Raw genomic sequence first — 16,550 nt, forward strand, 5'->3', positions numbered from 1 at the left:
TTTTTTTTCCCAGTTTCAAAACAGCTTAGAATCGCACAAGCTCGCACATCCCGTCCCCCAAAACTGCACCAATTCGTGGCTATCATCCGTCAGCAGGGATCTTCATCCTCCTACCCTACGTAGCCTTTAATTCTTTGCGCTGCTTATCTCTGCAATAATCTAGCCGTTAGCTCGCATGTTTCCTCTCCAAAGTTTCAAGGCGAGTCCTTTTTCTACACAACACGGACAGTGTCCGCTGATGCTCTCTAATACACCCTCCCTGGCTCCGTATGCGCCTTTTGTTTCCGGCCTCCAAGCACCTCGTGATAGGTCATGACCCACCTTATTTCCAGATCGACATCCACAAGCTTCAAGATAAGCCGTTTATCATCATCTGTCAGGGCGCGAAGCGCCAGGGATCAATGTTTACCGCTTTGCTCTACACGAACCAGGTATAAGAGCTGCTTTCAATCATATATGTGCGACTAATTCTCACTTCTCTTACCACAATTGCTCCATGATGTCGCCCAATATCAGCCTTCCTGTCGAGGTTGTCCAACTTATTCTCTCGTACCTCTATCAGGATTGCAAAGCAACCGACGTCTATCGCATCAACACCGCCGACTTGAGTTACCCTGCACGTTCTTCCTTGAATTGGCTATTGCAATTACGACACATTAGTAAACCTTGGGACCTTGCCGTCATACCCTATGCCTTTGGCGAATTGGAATTAGGACTATCAATCATGGCTCACAACTTAATTGCCACAAAGAACAATACATTGATCACGGCAGGCATGTCTCAGTTGCGTCGCCTAAGCATCGCCAACATATCTTATACCGATGTGACCTACGCGTACACGAATCATCAAGTTGGCCGACGTTCTCCAATAAGTCATGCTTTCTGCGAGTCGCCAGTCTCATCCACTGACGTTCATCAGATTTTAAAAATGTGCAGCCATCTATTAACCGATCTCAAGCTTCAATTCGCCAGTTCCGTAGGTTTTACTCAAGACATGTTAGATTCAATGCAACATGTAACAGATCTCAAAGTCCTCATTCTTTCTGGGAGCCCCGCTCATTACATTCACAACGACACGGATTCCATTGCGGCTTTGCTTCATCGCCTGCCTACCTTAGAATCCCTTTCCCTTGACCTTGTTACTCTAGATACTTTAGATATTCAGCCTGGATCACTCCCAAATCTCAAGCATCTCTATTTCTTCTATGACCAGACAAACATGCAAGCGCTCACCAAATTCTTGCGCTCCGAAGGAAAGAACATCAGATGTTTGGAATACGCTCCGCCTCAGTACGTTGACGACGCCGCGCAAGTGATCATGGCATTGGATGAATCAATCGAAGCGCTTTCACTCGATGCAATCCCGACCCACGTCCCCCACGAGGCACTCAACCACATCTATCCACGGCTGCGTATATTGCGTTGCATCTTTTCTGACATCCAGCGCTCCAATGTTGAATGGCTGCAATTACCTTTTTTCAATAATGTCAAAGTTTTGATTACAAATTATGAAGACTCTGGACAAACATGGGAACGAATACTGTATATTCTGGCCCGTAAGCCGTCCAAAATTAAAATTGCTTTGAAACACATTATCTTCATAATTTCAGAAGGCTCAAACACGTTCGATCAGCACTTGGTTGACACGTGTGCAGCGCAAGGCTTGAATTGTTACTTCAGAGGACATATGACATACAAGGAAATATTGGTAAGTTGGTCTCATGACCAATCGTAGAAGTGGCTCCAATCTGATTTTGATGTCACAATTTTGATAGAATTCAATAGCATGGATAAACAAACAACGTTTTCAAACCGGTGACTCATTTTCCTACGACAGTGTGAGCTTTGAAAGGTCATGCCTGGAAAACCCCAAAAACAAATACTGATCATTCAAGTTAAAGGCAAACCGTGTTCGCCGGCAAAACTGGACAAAACTCCCAATCAGTACTTTCAATTTGGAGGTTTACACGTCCTTTGAGTAAAATCCCTGGCTCGCGCGTTCGACTCATTCAGGCTGCTATCAAACACACTCAATTGGTTTCTAACCCAACCAATCAAATTAAAATCAAATTTCACTCAATCTTTAAATTTACTCAGAAATGAATATGGTATGGAAATGATCTTAGGAAAGGACCGGCTCAATAATCAGCTTTGAATTCTTTAAAAGTTCGCACTTCTAGGGATCCTGAACATATAAACGAAATGGTACATCAACTTGTAAATGAACTTGATCATTTACTTTCATTTGGTGCTTTACATCACAATAATATTAAAACCAATTACTTATTGAGGTTACCCATTTCTCTCTTTCTTGATTTCATTCTTTCTGATCTGATGTTTGATTCTGTTGATTTGAATGATACACAGGCGATTTTGTACCTTTTTTGGTGCAATTGAAATCATCAATTGGTTGACTTCATTTGATGGTGAGTTTTTGATTTAATTCATTTTCTTCATCTAACTTAAAAACACTAATTCAGTTCTGATTTTACTTTTTGATTTATCGATCCAGGTGCTGTCTTAGCTGCTCTCAATTGGGAGGCCAGGGTCATTTAAAAGTTCATTCCACCCAACCCATGATAGGTAATGTGGCTAAAGACAAGAATTCAAACGATCAAACATGATCGGGTTCATACCAACAATCAGAGGCGATAGATAATCGAGTAACCAAGAGTTATCTCAAAATCTTAGGAAGCACAGTACCAAAAGGTCTTTACAATAAGATCCATCAATTTTGCAAAGTTGAAACGGCTGAAACTGAAAGTCATTTCGATTTGGAAATGTTTGGACAAAAATAGACACCATCAATCCTCAAGTAAAACAAACACAGTTGATATTCGATAAACAGTTGACCTTGAACAAAGCAACAAAGGTATCGACTGACAGTAATGCGGAAGAAACTTCATTTCCATCTTGATTACACTCAAGGATGATGATACCAGCGATTCAGTAAGTTACAACAGAGATGTTCATTGAGGTTGTTGATTCTTTCAGCTATCATATGAAAGCATTGGGAAAACAGCTCAAGTTGATAGCCAACAAGGTTATGAATAGTGAATCGCCGTATCACCAAACAAGTCGACTCAAGGAGGGAGTGTACAGTTGCTTTGCTTATCTTGGTCAGTCATTTAAAACCCATTGACGTTTGTATCCATTAACTTACAACTTAACGGCTCATTTTGATAGTTAATGCACTTTGAGAAGAAAGGTTTTCATCTGATTTGATCCACTGGATTCATAGATCGATCGCTTCTATAAGTAAGCTCCCACTCATCTCAGCAATTCTCATGTTGCTCATCGATTTTTTGCTTTGATAAACCTCAGAACAAACAACAGATGAAAAGGTTAAACTTCTCCTGTGCTTGTGTTACTTATCAAAGTCTATTCAGGCTGCTCAAATCCAACAATATCTCGATTGGTTGATTGAGAATCTGATGAAATATGTGACCAATAACCTGGAACTTTCAATAAGTGCACCAGATGATAATTGTGATCATCAGCATGATCATGAATGGCAATCGTAAGATTCAAATTTTCTCTGATCCTTCTCCATCAAATGTCATTACATTCATTGGTTCTTGATTTTGTGTTACTTGGTCCAACTCTAGGTTCATGATCGGAGAAAGATTATTTGGAACCAAGACTTCAGCTCTAGAAAACAAAACAGGAGCATTGGAAGGCTTGTCTATCATCATCAAACAAATTCACTCACACTTGGTCAATCATTTGGAAATGATTGCAGCGGGTGTATCACCGCTTCTGAAGTTTCAGTGTAGTGTGATATTTTCCCCATTTTATGCTTTGCCAAAAAGAAGACTAGCAAGTGCTATTGACAATCCCCAAGTTCAATGATGATGTTCAAGAGGTGACTTTACTGATCCTACCAGAAATCCTGTGTGGTCAGTTTATTTTCCACAAATTTATCTCTCATTTTTTATGATGTGGTTTTTTGTATTCATGGGAGTTTGAAGACATACACATAAATTATTTGCCTTCAATCAATAGGTGCAAAAGATTCAAATTTCTCAGATACACAACTGAAGGTCATTGGACGTATGTTTTCAAAATCAATCTTAGAGATCTTAATATCACATGAACTTCAACCTTCTACTCTGTTACCATCCTTGATTTCAACTTGGACCAAGATATATGACTGGATCCCACCTGTTCCTGAATTATCAAATGGATTCCTAGACATATGTGAAAGTTAAATATCATGATCTACAGAAGAAGCAGATTTAATAGAAAGTGGTTGCAAGAAACAAATAAAGATCAAGTAGAAATCTCTAAGTAATTTGTCTAGCATTAAGAGGTTTAGTAATTGAAAGTATTGATTCATTATGTGATAAGATCATTGGTTTTTGTTCACGCTAGAGTTGTTGAAAATGGTGGAGCAGATGATGATCATAAGTTAGGATTGAGAAGACAGGCTTTTAGGATTGTTGCTAAATTTGTGCAAGGTATACAAGATAGTGGTATACCTCACATTACCTGCAAAAATCCCAGATCACAATTCCTCAGGTTGTTTTTGACTGTTTCCACTTCACTATCTTCTTGCTTTTTCTTTCCTCTTTTTTGTTGTGTCCCTTTGGTGATTTTTTCTTTTGTCTTTCTGCATAACATAGAGCTCAAGAGGCTATGATTCAAGCTTCATGAGACTTCAACACCACTCAAAAACAAATCCAATCACACAGGAATAAGCTTCACCTTCAAATTATTTATCTTCTCCAAGCTCCCTAATGACCAGGTGCTAATGACATAGAGCAATCAACTTGACACCTTATGATCAACCAAAAATTGTGAGCTCAGATTCACCCAAACACTTTGTACAATTACCAGAGCCCTATAAACATAATCTACTTTGCCAGCATCATCAGAGTAAGAAACAGGGGTTAAATACTTCAGCACTTGATGATCACAACTATTGTCAAAGATTCTTTCACTTGCCCACCTAACCCTTAAACGTGTCAAAACAAATCATCCCTGGAACCAAAGGCAAATTTGAACCCATTGAAGGGTAAACCCCACGCACAGATGGAAATGGATCAGATCCAATGGTCAAGTCCTTTATTGATCCACTCATGATATCTGATTGAAGACAGCCAAATTATGGTGAGGCAAATAATTGACCATTAGATCTGAACTCAATTGAACCCGATTGGTACCCAGATCATCACTACCAACCATTTCATGACCACCATCAACTTAAAGCCTCTACATTATATCATGTCAAACCAATAGCCTACAACCCAGAGAGAAATTCATATCCTCTGCCAACTTCTCCTATCAATTAACAAAACATGAGAAATCTTTCAAATGATGAAGATGAGATGCAGAAGAGTAAGCCTGTGAAGCTTCCTGAACTGGATACCAGATCCTGGGTACAAGCCCAAGAGAAACAGCAGCCGAAGTCTAATCAGAGTCATCACCCTTATAACCAGCTCTCATTTCAACCAGCCCATGCAGTCTATTTGAACAAAAATTCTGCCACCAACCCATTTCCAAGCCCCCATCACAAGCTTCTGGAGGGCATGTGAGACCAGCATCTACATTTCAACCACAGATGCCAAGAAATAGTCAAACACTTCAAAACAGAGATCAACCCACTGGAAATCCATCAAATAGCCATATTTTGATTTTATCATCCAATTTCATCATCCTCTCATCCTCCTCAATGGACCTACCTCAAACAGTTGAATATGCAAACATCAACATTGATCAAGAAAAGACTAAAGACAAGCTTAAGTGATAATGCAAGAAGTACAGGCCAAAAAGTGTGGGCAGTCAATCTTGGGAAGGAGCTGTGAGGCGCCCGCCGCTGATCTGGCTAGTCAGCTTATGTTTTCAGTCATCAGCTTGATATTGAGCACCACCCGCGTCCAAAGGAAACTGCAGGTGTGGCTCTATGCGAAATCGCATTCGCAAACTGAAACATCCTACAAATTTTCAAACCTATCTCCAAATCTTCGTTGCCCTTCGGGCCAGCTTTCAGTCGAGTCAGCATCCGAGGCCGATGGCCGTGAAGAATCCCTCTGTACAAACATTTGATATATCTTGATTTAAGAACACCCTTTCAACAAACTTATGACAGAGGTCTATGCAAATCATCATTTTGCCAATGTAGCAGAGTGACTATAAATGCCTATATTGCCAATGCATCTTTGATTTCCATGCGAATTGAAGTTTGCCCAAAATTACTGCACCCCATTCATCAAACATTGAGTCATTCTAATGACATCAATAGCATAACCGAAATTACATACTTAGCCAAAACGCGAGAGCTGTCCGCCCTGTTACATAGGCGGGAAGCTGATTTCGCTCACATTGGATCACTTTCACAAACTTTCACATGAGAATCCCCTGTTAATTACCAATCCGTCGCAAACTACCTGAATGGCGACAAACTTTGACCTACACCTCACTGAATACTTTGCTTTCCCCACCACACAGTCGACTCTCATTTGCTCGATGTTTACCGGAGTTCCCAACTTGACCTTTTGAGGCCTTTTTTGTATGCCACGCTATCATTTTTCGATGTAACAGGTGGACCCCAAGCAAGCTCCGTGATGGTACAATGTGAAACGGACCCATATCGTGGCTACAAAATCCGGCCATGTCAACTTAGCCGGCCTAAGCCATTGGTGCCCGGCGTGACCCCTTTGTCGCATCCTGATCCCCTCAAAACCGCACCTTCAATTCCATCTCCTACATTTCATTCATCAGACGGGAAATTCCTGAAAGCGACAGTCATTTTTCGATCCACGTTACGAGCTTTGAATTCCGAAATGTCTTCGTGTATATCAGCTTTGTTGGTATCCGGCATTGCAGGTCTGCTGCATGGAAATTTGCTTGCTGTCATACATTGAGTTTTCAAATTCCTCTTCAAGCCAGCGGAACCCAAATTTGACGCTCACGCTTTTCACTCCCCTCATTCAGCTGAAAATCTCGCCGCGACTTTCGGTCAAGTTCGGTTAACCAACAACTCACTGCCTCATCCGACACTTCCTTATGTATATTGTGCGCCTAACCGGATTCACCCTCTTTTCCACCTGAACGTCAAGATTTGAACATGCAACATTATCCACTGCTCGGTCATCTACACAACACGCAGGGTATGGCAATTCAACAGTAGGTACACGGTTGTTCCCCCGCGCGTACTTCAACATGGCAAGCTTCACCCGACAAGCACATACTTTCCATAAACCGCGACGAAGGTGACAGGCTTCCAACACATCTTTGCTCAAGCTACGGTCTGCTACTTAAATCCATAGGCACTTCCTATTCTTGATGATCGTCTTTCTGTACCCCTCAACCCAATGTCATATTAACAGATGGCACCCTCTATGCGTCTCCAGGTCGAGATACTTGAGATCATTTTGCTTTACTTTCACGAAGACCTCGCCACCACTCCTCCACATTTTATCAACACGGCGGATCGTCGTTATCTCAACCACGCTTCCCTCATTTCGCTTTTGAAACTACGTCTTGTGGGTAAAGAATGGGACAATGCGATCAAGACTTACGTTTTTCAAGACCTTGACCTACGATGGCCATTCATGGCTTTAAACCTTTTGAAAAAGCAGAGTAAATCTTTTGTAAACCCTAGCATGGATCGTTTGCGACGACTGAGCATTGGGCATGTGTATTATTCCCCGCCAACCGGTGCTTTCTCTGATGATCATGGGCTACACCTTAACGAGCACTCGCACCGCTATCCCTCCAGCATAATCTATATGTCGAACATTGAGCAAATTATGGAGCTTTGTATTCACAATTTAACCGAGTTGAAGCTTGGATTTGTTGGCCCAGTCGGGTTTTCCAACGAAATGGTGTACACTGCGCAACATGCTTCCAATCTTAAGGTGCTAATCATTGGTTCGACTCTTGCTCGCCGCCACGAAAACGGTTCCGAGTCAGTCATCGCCCGCCGCATTAAACACGACTCTAACTCCTTGATTGCGTTTCTCAACCACGTTCCATCTTTGGAGTCACTCTCGCTCAACTTTCTTTCACTAAATAATTTGAATCTCGATCCTGAGTCGCTTCCTAATTGGCAACATTTATTCTTCGCCGCGGACCAATCAAACATCGACCCAATTGTGAACTTCTGCCGGTGCAAGCGGAAAAATCTCAAGTTCTTAGAATAATACTCCTGCCCTACCGGCTCGGACGAGCCTTCATCAGTTGCCTTTACTCTGCGGGATACAATTGAAGTCTTTTCAATAGAAGTATTCCCTTGCCATATCCCGCAATCAATGGTTCTGTACGCCTTTCCACGGCTTCGAATCCTAAAATGTTCTTACTCTCAGATCAGTACTACAGGCTTTGAACGGCTGAAGTCTCCCGTTTTTCAAAATGTCGAGATTTTCATTACCAACTACGAGAAATCGAAGAAGGACTGGGAAGACATATTGACTGCAATGACAAAAGATCCAAGCATCAAGCCTGCGAACCTCAAGCACATTATTTTCATAACGACCAGCTGTGTACCGATGTACGATACTGCGCTGGCCGAGGCATTCCAAGCGGGTAAATTGACTTGCCATTTCAGGCGCGAAATGGCATACAACGAGATTTTGGTAAGTGAACTTGACCTTTTATCCCACAAATAGAGTCTACGCAATGCTTAGAGGAATCATCATTGATAGGAATCCGACGCTTGGGTCAAAAAGCAAATCACCTCAATGAGGGTCCCAGCGCAATACGAAAACAAACTATGTACGTAAAGCAAAATAGTCAACCTTTCTCAGCCTTGCCTCGGTATTTATTGTATCACAAACTGATCGAACTCAATTTGATGATTCATTGAAACACAGCTTGATTTCTCCGATTCTTTCCCAGGCCACAATACCGCATTTTGTCTTCGACATGTGAATGTGTTTTGCAGTTGTCTTTTTCATCTCCTGCCATAGAATTATTTCTTTTCCTGCTTCAATTTGTATTTAAATGCTCAACAATTCTACACAGTCAGCAATGATAATCGAAATCCAGATTGTGCTACATTGGAGCAATCCAGGGAATGCCGATGCGCGACGGTATTGAACGTTCACCTACATCCTACAGTTCCAAAAAGCCAAGCCAGATACCAGGCGAGGATTAGACCCCAAGCAAAGCCTGAGTTAGGCTATATGAAACTTGGCCCGTTGGTTGACGTCCTTGCAAACCAATTCATTTCCATCATCGTTTTCATTCAGTCAATCTCGCCTCCTGTCTCAAATCATTGCAAACCTCTGTAATATCGACCACGACCGGATTGATCATCTGTTTATATTGCCTGTGCAAACTTACTTTCAACCCAGTCGTTGCTTCAAGAGCACGTGTACATTTGAATTTGCACTTTTTTCGCTACCCGCCCGCGCAGCTCGGTACATCGCTAACATCCACGCGGACCTCCTTCTGCCATTTGGACCTATCTACGCCGACTCAATATCAACACAAGGTCGGTATCTCGGTCTATATGTTTGCAGCGTGAATCCACATAGGAATTTTTTGACATTCATGGATCCGACGACAAGCGATAATCTTCCAGCTGCTTTGCACAAGGTGGTCAGTGAGTATATAAACGGCATCCGTTGTCAATGTTTCTCAGAGTGGTGCTGTTTGATCGGTCAGCAATCAACGCAGTCATGCCCGTTCAATCTCGCCTCCCAGTTGAAGTCATTGAACTCATTCTGACTTATGTTGACGCCAATTGTCTGTCACCGCCTTCTCATTATATCAACAGTGCTGATCAAAGTCGGCCTACTATCCTATCCTTGCGAACTATTTTAAGTTTGCGCTACTTAGGCTGCAATTGGGATCTCGCGATTATGTCTCATGTTTTCCGAGACCTTGATTTACGATTAGCTTTCATGGTTACCAATCTCATCAAAAGAAAGACTTCTTTATTCTTTGTATGCGGTATGCATCAACTTCGCAGACTGAGCATTTCACCGATATTCTATTCGAATGGAACCGAAGACCCGATTACTTATCAAGGAATCACGCTGTCTCTGAGTGTACACCCATACCCATCCGACGTAGTCCACATGCCAGACATCGAAGCGATTCTCGAAATGTGTAGGCTCAGCTTGACAGACCTAAAACTGACTTTTATAGGTCCAGTGGGGTTTGCTGCAAGCACCATCAATGCCTTCAAACGGCTTTGCTCCTTGAAGGTTCTCGTGGTGTGCGTTAGTCCATCTCGACATGTAAAAAATCATTCGGACTTTTTGATTCAGCTCCCCAATGCTGTCCCATGCTTGGAGTCTTTCTCCATCGACTTTGCGACACTTAATAGCTTACAAGGAGAGCGTGGCGCTTGGCAAAACTTGGAACACTTTTACTTTGCGTGTACTTACTCTAACCTTGCCACCATAATTGATTTTTGTCACTTTGAAGGGAAAAATATCAAGTTTCTCGAGTACGCTCCGCCGGAGGATGACGCCGACCAAGCCTGGCCAGTAGTGCTTGCATTGCAAGACACACTCCAAGCCCTGTCCATCGATGTGATTCCTATGCTCCTGCCCCACGATATCTTCGATCAGGTATTTCCACAACTGCGCGTTTTAAAGGCTGCTTACTTTAACACTCTACGACCGGACCTCAACTGGTTGCGACGGCCGTTCTTGCAAAACGTAGAGGTTTTCATCACGCACTATGCGCAATCAAAGAAAAACTGGGAAACGGCCTTGCTTGCTGAGGCTGCAAAGCCGACGACTGAGCGAACTACCTTGAAACACGTAATACTCATCACGTCTCTCGGCTCAAGGATGACAGATCCAGAATTGCTCGCGGCTTTTAGCGCGGTAGGAATAATGTGCCACTTCAGGGGTGATATGTCTTACACTGACGTGTTGGTTAGCAATTTTTACTTCTTCACTGACTCAAAACACTTGCCCGCATTACTCATACAATGTTGAACACAGGAATCTAATGCCTGGGTCAAAAATCAAACTCCTTTGTTGGATACTCAATCCAAAGTGACAGGCTTGGTAAGTAACAATCACTTTCTCTTCGCACAAAACAATACAGATAGGGCTAATGCAGGTCTTCTGACAGAAATCAAGTGCATGCGTTGAAACCCGTACTGATCTGGTAGAAATATAATCCAGAATGACGGTCGCCAAACACAAACACATTCACCGATTCATTGCGAAATCACATACTCATTATTAATTGTGCCGTAAATCAGTGACAATGGGAAAGATTTAGATGGTATCACTTCGAAGCGTTCCTCCTAATTTTGAGGCATTTGGTTACAGATAGCACATTTTAATCTAGCATGATTTCCCGGTTTGGGTCAGACAATTGAATTGATTACAAACTCTCAGAATTGTAACTGTGTCTTTTTGTCTCATTTGAACAATTCAATCAAATCTAAATGCTTAATATTAACTACCACTGCGAGATTGCAGCGTGCATATCTTGAAATTGAGGTTGTCCAATAATTGGATGAAATAAAAAACCAAGGTAAATGCCGTGCATTGGGCAGATCAGCTCTCTATGCTTCCTCATCTGTTGATGTGTCCTGCTTCACTTGGTGATGGAGTTATCCTAAATGGTTTATCAGGATCGGCAGGTGTCTAGATAGCCATGATATTGTCTGTGTCAACGAGGCTGGCCTACTTATTATCACGTATGCTGAATCAAGACCTGACATGTGTATTCTATGTGGACTAAGCAACGTTCATTCATTATAAACATATGATCCTTAAATTGGGAGTGAAACCAGTTTGGTGTGTCGTTATCGGTGCATCATTGATAAACCCAACGCGATCAAAATCAACGTTAATTATCTTCTTTATTGCCTACTGATCTCCTATAACTTCCGCGTGTCTCATACTAGCTAGGAGATACAGACCGTCAATAATTGCAAAACTTATTCAATCGAGGTATGAATTGCCTTCCTCTCAATTTCGCTTACATGCTATTCTGGTTCCTAGCCGGTTGCACTTTGAGAACATCGGCACTTCTTCCTCCAAACTCAACTTCAGCTCATTTAAAAATCACACTGCCGAAACACGACGAATCAGGTTTTAAAAGTTATCAGCAAAAAACATATTAAAATTAATGCTCTTGCGTTGGTCTTTTCTTCCGACGCGCGCCTTTTCATACTGTTCGTTTAGGCAACATAGCATACCACCTTTCACCTTTTCACGCTAATTCGAGTATCTCTGCGAAAAATTACATTGCAATTGTTGTTTTCAAATCAAAACCAGTGCGAAAGCGATCAATTTTCTACACTCTGCAAGGAGTTTAAATTGCATATGGATGTGAGTTTGTAATTCCACTCGGTAGACGCCAATTGTAGAAGACCTGACGTTCGCTCCCTATCGACGTAAGTCAGGGTGAAATCTCGTAATTTGATAAACTCTTTAGTTCCCAACACAAATCATAATCACGAGGAGCATTCTGGCTTCGAAAGAGGTACTTTCACTCTTCAGACATATAATTTCGGACACATATCGGTACTTTCGTTGTTGCGTCTGGCTTATCGCGTATAGGGAGATTGCTGGACCCATCGAGAATGCGAAGAGCGAGCGGCGAGATCAATCCGCATAACCTAACTCCCGTAGCGTGACATTTCTTTCCAATGAGAGTGTCATGATTACCGCGTCAACGCTGTGTGGGATTCACATTGAAATTTTTGTAACAATTTCATAGCTCACTAACACAATCAACACATTTTCAATCAGCTAATACATACTGACTGCTTTAGCCTTGGGCATATTTGGTATAAATAACAAGACGTCTTGCATGGATTTCTGAAGTCAAAGCAAACCCCACCGACAAGACCGATAAATAAATAGCAGATTCCAGATCTCACTCTCTTCTGTCTGTCCTTGGAACATAGTTTTTGTTTTTGTTTTTGATGATCGGTTTTGGACCTTCTCATTGTCTGCTTGATACTGAATCATTTTCTCCTTAATACTCAATTAAGTCAATTTGTCGTCTTATTAACATGTCTGATGAGGATGCTCTTACGGGACATGGAATTTACCTCGCCGGGAATTTTGAAATTGAAGAAAAAGTGAGTTGTTTATAGTAGTGCTACTATCTCTGCACGATGAGGGAGCAAATCACTCATGGTCCCGCATTTTAAATTGTAGCTCACAGCAGAACAACCACAACGCGACAGCCAATATCGAACCTATATTTTGTCTATCACTTGCAGCGGGGCGGACCGTGTGCGAAGCTTTTCGTACAAGATTCGAGCGACCGGATATAGCGCGAAGAATATGAAGTTGAGCCCCAAAAATGTCTACTATTTGCGGGGGGCATTCTTTCCTCGAAATCGTCTGGACACAAAGGACGACCAATTTTTTTTCGAGGCGTCAGATTGGGCAATTATAACAAACGGTGGAGATTTCGCTCACAGTTTAGTTGATACAGTAGGAATCACTGGGTTGGGCCGTGTCCGCAAAATTGATCCCATTGTCGAAGCTTCTATTCAACATTTGATTCCGAAAAACCCAACCAAAGATAAAATCACCACTGTTGTGACAGTTGAACATTCGGATTACCATGCCGAGGTTTGTATTGATAGACTTACACTGATGCAAAACTTAAACCCACTGTTGATATTTTTGTGTTTCAGTCAAAACTTCCCAGGGTTTGCCAGGTTGAATATCGCATCCGTCCTTTTCCTAACCTGGCAGGGACTCACAAAATCGTGAGACTCGGTCGTGAATGCCTCTTTCACAGATACATTAAAGACTTCAACGAAAAAACCAACTGTTACATTGTGATTGTAAGTTTTTCCAAATAACGATTGGAAACATTTTTAAACTGATTACAGTTTAACCCCAGGTGAATAGAGTTTCACCCACCTCTGGATCTGTGGACGAATCGGAGATCTCCGCCTCAATTGGCACAAAGCCGTCCGCCAGCGGTAGCAAGTCTGGCAATCCTCTTAAGCCGGTCAAGTACGTTGAGCTCTCTTTCGATCCGTTTTCCAACTTCTGATCTGCTTGGTCACCACAGATTCAATCCGAGAGCAGTCAACTCAGCATTCAAGTCCCCTATAATCACATCTGATTCACAAGCTAGCATGCCGTTTCGCCCTTCCGATTTTGGCGAAACTTCATTTTCATCTGCGTCAAGCAAATCTATGGCTTCTCTGTCAAAGAACCAGAGCGCGGATGAGGAGTCAGAAGAAGAAGCGCCAGTCGCCGCTAAAAAGCCTAAATCTCGCGCAGCCCCAAAGGGAACCCCTTCATCAACTGCCGCGCCTAGCAAACACCCTCGAGCTCCACGCGCTTGTCGGGGCCCTGCAGCCGGAGAAGTCCTGGACATTGCATCTGACGAATGATAATAGAAGCAACTGTTAAATTGTCTCTCTTAGTTATGCTCCGCGGACCTAGCGCGGCCAAGCATTCAAAACGAGATTTTGCGTTATTTTCTTATTATCAAATCAATTTCGTTTTAAAAATGCACAATCAAAGCTAAAAAAATGTATCCATCTTTGCCCGTTCTTCATGCTCAAAAGAGGAAGTCAATCATGCTCCATGTTGGACCTGACTCCTTTTGTCGAAGACCATATGTTTTTTGCGCGGTCTCTGCTCCATTCATGTCATTAACTAAACTGTATTCTCCATGAAATTTCCGGTTTTGTGTCATGCCGTCTTCATAAGTTTTCTATTCTGAATTGGTTTTCCGTTATAATGAGCGCTCACTTCTCGAGTTAAGCCACAAAAGAATTCGTTCTGATTTGGTTATCTTTCATGCTTCAAATACAGAAATCAAGCGGTTTCTCATGCAAACACTTGGAAGCTCTATTCCAAACATCTTTTACATGGTGTTTCTCCCATATATATTTGATTACCTTGACCACACCCTAAAGAGTTTGCACAGAAAATTAATTCTTCTCGTGGTTCAAAGTATGTCACAAATTCAAACTGGATGTTTCTTGACATTGCATTTTCCATAGAAACTTGAAAGGTCAGTCTGCTTTGCACTTTTCTACCAGCACCTCTATGGACCACATATTTACTTAAGAATAAGCAACCAGCTCTAAGAATGTAGCCTTAAGTATGGGTGAACTTAATAAAATCGTTTATGAGTTCTGTGCAGTTTTAGAAGTTGGATTTGTTGTAAAGTCGTCCCCGGGATACGGTTACTAACTTTGAAACAGGTTATACACGTCGGGTTTGCATCAGAAGCGGAGAGCATTAGAAGCGCCGGTGTCTCATATCGTATGGAGGTCTTGGAACGCGGAAGCGGCTTGGACCTCTACTTTGTTGATGTAAAACCATACGTACTGCATCATTAAAGTAGTTTGCCATATAGTGGTTAGACATGGATATCGAAATTGGATGATTCAATGTTTTGACAAGTCGTCTCGAATTAGGCTCATTTCATCCCCCAAAATAGAAACACACTCGCCGAGGGAGATTGCCACATGTCCTGTGCGTGCAGATCAAGAATTGAAATACAATGCGTGTCATTTTCGGCAGTATTGCCGTCCGATTCGTTTTCAGCGGATTCCCATTTGAATTTTCCAAGTTTCTAAGAAATAAAATCACGCGGGCGATGAAATAATCCTAAATGTTGGGCCGAGAGGTGATCCACTAACCGAATTCATTTGACAACGAAATCAGGACACTCGATGCTGAGGACCGATTAGCGATCGAAGTTAAAGAAGCCTCCATTTGCAGCGAGCCAGGGATTATGTGAATAATCGAGTAATCATGCACTCCATTTTGTCTACAACCGGCGGTAGGCACGAGATGTAATGGACGATGCTTGAAGGTTTTGATTAACAGGAAAAGATATCATTCCCGATGGCGACATATGGCTATCTGGCGAGTTGGCGAGTGGGAAACATCGAGATAAGAAGATTAATTATCATCGCTACAAGATAACGTATATCAATGATAGGTAATAACAACAAATAAAATGGCTTTCGATGTGACCTATATCCAATCTAATCTAACTTTGTGAAGCTCAAGTCTGCTTAACTAGACTGGAGAGATTCAGAACTGTTAATTTTAATAGATACACCTTAGGCACTGCGTCATTATCTGCTATTGAGTAAAACTAACATTGCTGATTTGATTAACTTGACAAGGCATCTGCATTGCCTGACCAACTCTCCATATCTTTTTGCTTCTCATTTTAGTGAATTTCTTTACTATTTCGTATTGGTAATGATCCTTGGGGTGTGCCTTTGATACTGTCTTTCCAAAAGTGTTCACCTCTAAACCCTCTTATTCATTTTATTACGAGTTCTATTTTTTTGAACACTATCAATGAACCCTCCTCATACAGCATCTTCCTAATACTATCCGTGCCTCAGATTGTCTTTAATAATTCGATCTGGGTTCGATATTTTCTCAAAAACTAATTATCGTGATTGTCTTGGTGTGTTTAAAAAGCTTTATTATCTTGGAGATTCTACGTCTTGAGCCTGAACAATTAAATCGGAATCACATTGACAATGCGGCACACTTTTGGTTTTGGTTTTAGATTCAATTCCAAGCTCATTCGTATTTTGGGGGTCATTTTACTGCATTCAAAGGTAAATATTTCTGTCAAAACCTTCCTTCTAAAGTGACAAAGACTAATTC

The 16,550-nt window shown here is 41.8% G+C and overlaps 3 protein-coding genes across 3 annotated transcripts; 2 read left to right on the top strand and 1 right to left on the bottom strand.

Annotated features, from left to right (window-relative positions):
• Nucleotides 1-159: 159 nt before the first annotated feature.
• Nucleotides 160-877, bottom strand: MELLADRAFT_110353 (uncharacterized protein; the record flags this gene model as incomplete). The annotated part of the gene is made up of 3 exons (XM_007414448.1): nt 160-321; nt 485-637; nt 833-877. 3 exons carry the CDS (start codon nt 875-877, stop codon nt 160-162), a joined length of 360 nt encoding a protein of 119 aa, XP_007414510.1.
• A 7,378-nt stretch (nt 878-8,255) lies between these two features.
• On the top strand, nt 8,256-11,023 carry MELLADRAFT_91560 (uncharacterized protein; the record flags this gene model as incomplete). Its single annotated transcript, XM_007414423.1, has 9 exons — nt 8,256-8,579; nt 8,633-8,718; nt 8,842-8,870; nt 8,968-9,142; nt 9,195-9,439; nt 9,556-9,607; nt 9,725-10,838; nt 10,908-10,973; nt 11,018-11,023. 9 exons carry the CDS (start codon nt 8,256-8,258, stop codon nt 11,021-11,023), a joined length of 2,097 nt encoding a protein of 698 aa, XP_007414485.1.
• A 1,920-nt stretch (nt 11,024-12,943) lies between these two features.
• Nucleotides 12,944-14,293, top strand: MELLADRAFT_91561 (uncharacterized protein; the record flags this gene model as incomplete). Its single annotated transcript, XM_007414424.1, has 5 exons — nt 12,944-13,012; nt 13,092-13,514; nt 13,580-13,732; nt 13,792-13,907; nt 13,966-14,293. The coding sequence occupies 5 exons, from the start codon at nt 12,944-12,946 to the stop codon at nt 14,291-14,293; spliced, it is 1,089 nt and encodes a 362-aa protein (XP_007414486.1).
• Between the last annotated feature and the right edge of the window lie 2,257 nt (nt 14,294-16,550).

The sequence above is a fragment of the Melampsora larici-populina genome, assembly GCF_000204055.1.
Source record: "Melampsora larici-populina 98AG31 unplaced genomic scaffold MELLAscaffold_43, whole genome shotgun sequence".
Taxonomy (NCBI): Eukaryota; Fungi; Basidiomycota; class Pucciniomycetes; order Pucciniales; family Melampsoraceae; genus Melampsora; species Melampsora laricis-populina.